Consider the following 6,000-nt stretch of genomic DNA (forward strand, 5'->3'; position numbering starts at 1 on the left):
TTAGTCATGGTTAAAGTACAGTTTTGCCAGAACAGATTTTCCGGGATAACTCTGTGCCTCCTTGGGGGCCATTATAGGGGTAAAATTGCTCCAAAATTGTTTGTCCGTTCATTTGTTTGCACTTTTCTCAATAACCACTTCTTGAATTTTCTTTGAAATTTTGCACAAACGTTAGTCATGGTGAAAGTAAATTTTCTTAATCAGAACCTTTCAAATCCAATTCTCCACATTAATCAGACAACTTGGCTTACTGCAGTCAACACTCCCAACAAATAGCTTCATCACCAAGAACACTTTTAATATAGAAAAAGTTTCCTTCTATATTAAGTGTTCTTGGACTTGTATAGATAAACATATTATGAGCATGCTCATTTCATTCATCGAGCACTCTTTAATAAACACAAGAGTTTCAATGAATTTACATATAGGAAACTACAAACATTTTATACATATATATATATATATATATATATATATATATATAAGACACTGATAGAATTCAGATGAAAAATCCTGATAGATATTATTTGAAGTAATACTTTCAAGGTGATCCTAGCCAAAAAGGAAAAGCTTAATATTTAAGAATAGAGCAATATATAAGTTTGGTGGTTAAATTTTAAATTCTGAAAAAACAACATATAGACACATATATTCGATTTAAGAATTTATTGTTTGACAAAAGGAATATATAGAAGGGGTTATAGTTAATTTCCTTAATCCATGGATTTTCAATAATGGCTTTCAATAAAGTGCATATGTGTATACTATGTTTATGTACGTGTGTATGTGTGTCTGTGGGTATGTATGTGCTTGTATCTGCACTTATGTTTAGGTTTGACAGTTGGATATACAAGTAATTATTACATAAATAGTTAAATTCAACCACGTTCGGGCAACCCCACACCCAGCCCCGCATTTAAATCAAATCTCCCGATTATAAAAATAGCTAATTAACCACAATATATAAAGCACTCACTCAAACATCAATTCCAACCCAACGTACAGCAAAACAAACTCATTCATAGATCGCCTCTAAACCGAAATATATATTTTAAATAAAATTTAAATAAACTTAATTAAACCAGATCACACTATGACAACAAGCATAATAAACTAACTGTATCTCAGTTAATCAAGTTACCTTTAAATATACACTCAAAATTAAAAGAACCCAACCTTAAACTCACTTAAATAAGTAACCCTCCAAGCATTCCAAAATTTCAGACCATGACACGTCTCTCTCTCCACTTCACCCGCTCACCCATCCGCACAGCAAAAACAACACACCCACCCCATATCGCGCACACTCATTGAAAATCACAAGAATATCTATTTCCCATTTGAACTTAAAATCAAAAGGTCAACCTTTTTAAAGAATTTTAAAATACAATCCCCCCCCCCGAAAAAATTCCATTAAGCACCTGTATGCTCGCCCAATTTTAACCCTCCCCCCTCTCTTTACCCTCTCTACTTCACCCCACTATCCTGTTTCCCTCATCTAAAAGGCTTCCCTCACCCACTATCAACAAGAAAGCAAACTATCTTTCTACTGGGACTCACACCAGTAGCAAATCGTCCAATGCACTGTTCTGAATATCATCTCCTGAATTATTTTGCTACCCATACTATTGATTTCGAGGTCCATTGCATACATAACTTAATGCTCAAACTCTATTACTCACGGGGATAATTACAATGGAATGGTATATCCACCCAACATCGGATACACTTTGTCAACACCAAGAAAGCTTTTGGACTACATCAACCAACACACACTCAACGCAACAACGAATAAGGCTGCCCCGTATACTTTTCAAAAAATCAATAAGGAGCAATACACTTTCGCTTTATGGGAATATTACCTTCTCCACTGGACATATTTTCTACCCACCTGGATTTATAACCCCGAAGGACATTGTACCCCTTCCGATAATGGATTGCCCAGGTTGTATCAACTTCTCTTTTCGTATAATTTTTTCCATATAATTATCCACAACCACTCAAAAAACTATTTCAATAATTGTGCTGAAAAGCAAAATAAGCGTTCAGCTGAACATTTTGCTAACCACATTTCATTTCCTCTGATGATATGAGCCATTATTGAAAATCCATGGATTAAGGAAATTAACTATAACCCCTTCTATATATTCCTTTTGTCAAACAATAAATTCTTAAATCGATTATGTGTCTATATGTTGTTTTTTCAGAATTTTTAAAATTTAACCACCAAACGTATATATATATATATATATATATATATATGTATATATACCCACAGACACACACAATTATATAAAAAGAACTTTGTAAGTTCATTCCCTATGAACTTTGAAATGGCTGGATTGATTTTTATGAAATTTCATATGAAGGTACTTTATGTGCCTGGCAGTGTTCTTAGATAGGTTTTGTATTGGAATGTCTTCGATAAGTACCAATAATCGAAATAATCTGATGAAATAAAGAGCAGGCGATTTTGATAAAAGTAAACACTTTACACAGCTGAACATCACAAATGTATTATAGAAGTTTTACCATACAAGCTGAAAGGCCTAACATATAAAATTAACAGTAGTTACTTTGATACGACAGGGGTGCATTAGAAATAAATGTTCCTGTTTAAAGCACAATTTCACCATGACGCATGACTTTTTCATTTTAAACTATAATACAAGCCATTATTTTTATATATATATATATATATATATATATATATATATATATATATATATAATTTAAAAAAATTTACAGTAGTTTCTTTATTGTGAACATTAAAATTTTTTTAAGATTCGGAATCCATATTTGTATTAGAATTGGAAAATTTATCCCATTAAATAGTGATGGGACAATTCCAATAAATTTCCCGATTCTGATTCATTATAAATCTCTAAATATTTAAGTATAAAGTTATTTTTCCCCGATTACTGTAAAAACACGTTAAATGTGCATATACTTTCTCAAATGTAAAAACACATTTGTGAGTTTGACTGATAGTTTAAAATCAATAAATATTAATTATTTTATTATTACCAACAGTGGAAGATTTTTGTTTCTAAACAAAATCAAATAAAAAAAAGAATTGTTTTTGACATCAGCACAAATTGCTCAGATTCCGATACCTGCAAAAGTTCTGATTTTTCCAATTCTTGATTCCGATTAATCGTGCCAACACTAATATATATATATATATATATATATATTATTTTTCTTTACTTACAGGATAGCTGCCAACTACAGTTTTCTTGGAACAATTGGAATAAAAAATCAGGTCCATAAACAAAAGATCTCTCTTAAAGCAATGGATGTTGTCCTTTTTGGAGCGCCCAAAAGTAAGTAAACAAAGAAATTCTTGATCATTTGCTTTAGTGTTTCTTTTATGACTATTTTCATGATTCTGCTTATTTTGGCACCTCTAGTATGGGTCTGAGTTATCATCTAGCCATCTTTGTACTGTTGGATCGCACGACTTGAAAAAATTGATGAGCATAATCAATCGTATTATTTGGATTCTTTGGAGAAACGTCAAAGAATATGTCATCCATATGACATCAGGACAGTATTCAAAAGTGATTCAATTCTTTGAAAACAACTCGAGCCCCGTACATAAAACAACTCGAGCCCCGTACATAAAACAACTCGAGCCCCGTACATAAAACAACTCGAGCCCCAGAGAGATTGAAAAGTTGGGTATGACTGACCTTATTTGGAGCGTAAAGGGAAACCATCTACTATTATGTAGCATTACAAGCGTATGCTGTATTTTCGTGGACATCGGCAATATTACATACCTAATGTGCTTCAACAAGTCCTATCTTTTTTTATTTGGTGGTCAATTTTTAAAAGAATTACATTGATGAAAAGAAAATAGAATAAGCATTCCAATGATGTAAAATTTATTTTTCTTTTATGCTCCAATTTAAAAATGAAAAAAAAAAAACGGTAAAAAATAATGAAAGCAAAAAGGGAAACAGTTTTTTCAATGTTTACATTTCATATGTTACATTTGGATACATATGCGCGGGGTTAAATTTGATTGAATATGGCTGAAATTTTACAGGCCATATAAACAAAGAAATCCATCTCTACTGGTGTTTGATTTTGATTTTTATGACCACAGGAAGCAAAGTTACGACCGAGCAAAGTTGACAAAGAATTTTTAAAAATTAATAAGATAAATCGGTATATATCATCCATCTTCATATAGATAAGTTTCAGAATTATTTTCATGTATGATATGTAAATATTTGATAATTATTAATCGTACGGAAATTTCTTTAAAATGCTATCTTTTATAAAAATTCAAATCACTTATAGGGAAATGATGACAGCGATGGCTAGCATATTAACAAGTTTGTATTCTCTTAAAAATAAACTGTTTTTTCTGCTTTCATTTTGAAAGCAGAAAAAAGTTTCATTTTTTTATTCTGGGTTTGTCAATTTAAAAAAAAATTATTTTCAAGTTTTTCAAATTTGATTTCCAAACAATACTATTTTGTTGTTTTTAACACTTGTATGTATGTACTAAAAGCGTTAAAAAAACACCAAAATGTACTAAGTATGTGCGTTTGTTTTTTAGTAGTAACAAACAAAAAACAACAAATATATAACAAATAAAATGTACTTCTGCACATATGCTACCAGGCTGAAATAATATTATTTAGAAACCCATCCTTAACATGGGGAAGGAAGGGTGTTTTGTTAACTATTCTGTACTTTCACTTAACAATTAAATAAAATATATTAAATCTATTTTTAACTCCTTGTCAAGACCATTTTTTCGAATCTGTAAAACAAACACATTTTTTTTTTAACTGAGGATATATAAATAATAATAATAATTAGGCAGTTCGATAAAGAATTTTATTGTGATGCATTTTGTAAATTTTTACTTTGTTTCCACCTTAACATTTTTCTTTAAAATGACTACCTTTTAAAGTTTTCAGGTATGCTGAAAACGAATATCGCATTTAAATTTTCCACAAATAAGTAGCTTTCCGGATATTAAGCAATGTCAATTTTTATGTTATTATTGATGGTCATCTTCGTACATGTGTTTGTGCATAGTTTCTCGGGGTTAAGTTTGCGTGCTCGTGCATACCAAGATGGCCACCAGCAATAAACTAAGAAATGACATTGCTTAATATCCAGAAAACTACTTATTTGCAGAAAATTTAAATGCGATATTTGTTTTCAGCATATCCTGAAACCTATAAAAGTAATCATTTTAAATGTTAAGGTGGAAACAAGGTAAAAAATTACCGTTTTATTTCTTTGTTTATATAATTGAATTTTCAGTAAAACAACAGAATAGAAATGACAAAAATTACAATCAACTGGTGAATATATAGTTGTTGCTTATCAGGATTCCTGGTATTGTGGAAGCTACATCAAGGATTCATGTAGAGTATGATTTCTGGTTGCATCTCAGAAAATAGGGGTATATTTTGGGCCAGATAGAGAGGATTTACAAAATTGAAAATTGGACTGGTCCCAAAATGCATAAGTTTTGGTTGACTATGGAAATTTCCATCTTTTACAGAAATCTAAAATCCATATGAAAAATTTTCTTGAATTTATTTCTGAGATTAATTCATATCTACTCATTTTTTTTTTCTTTGAGGGGTGTACTAAATGCCGGCCATGAATGCTCTTTAGGCATTCAATGGTTACACTCAGATTAAGCTCTCCTTTGGTGAAGAGGCAGGAAAATGGCTACTCTCGATAAAGCTATATTTAAATACCACTATAGTACTTAGTTTTGTTCATGAATAGACATCCACTGAATGATACCATGTGCCAGTTTTAAAAAAATTGAAATTTGTACATCTGAATTTATAATTCATGGCTTATGGTAAAGAGATACATCAGATTTGACTACATAATTAGAAAGAGCACACAATTTTACATGAGAGTGCCAAGTTTCATGAGAATAGTTTGAAAAATAGATAAATGGTGGCGAAATTACCAAATTTCTTGAAATGTTGAGGTTCGTAATTTAGCCCA

General features: G+C 30.9%; 1 protein-coding gene across 3 annotated transcripts in view; it reads left to right on the forward strand.

Moving 5' to 3' along the window:
* Positions 1–6,000, forward strand: part of LOC145265487 (stromal interaction molecule 1-like) — a 330,758-nt gene that overhangs the window by 203,833 nt on the left and 120,925 nt on the right. For all 3 annotated transcript variants that reach the window (XM_080121362.1, XM_080121364.1, XM_080121363.1), the window contains exon 6: positions 3,217–3,326. In XM_080121362.1, coding sequence (XP_079977488.1) covers positions 3,217–3,326 — 110 coding nt within the window. The remainder of the gene's footprint in view (positions 1–3,216; positions 3,327–6,000) is intronic.

Source organism: Euprymna scolopes, chromosome 40 (genome assembly GCF_053919585.1).
Source record: "Euprymna scolopes isolate OS-2025 chromosome 40, ASM5391958v1, whole genome shotgun sequence".
Taxonomy (NCBI): domain Eukaryota; kingdom Metazoa; phylum Mollusca; class Cephalopoda; order Sepiida; family Sepiolidae; genus Euprymna; species Euprymna scolopes.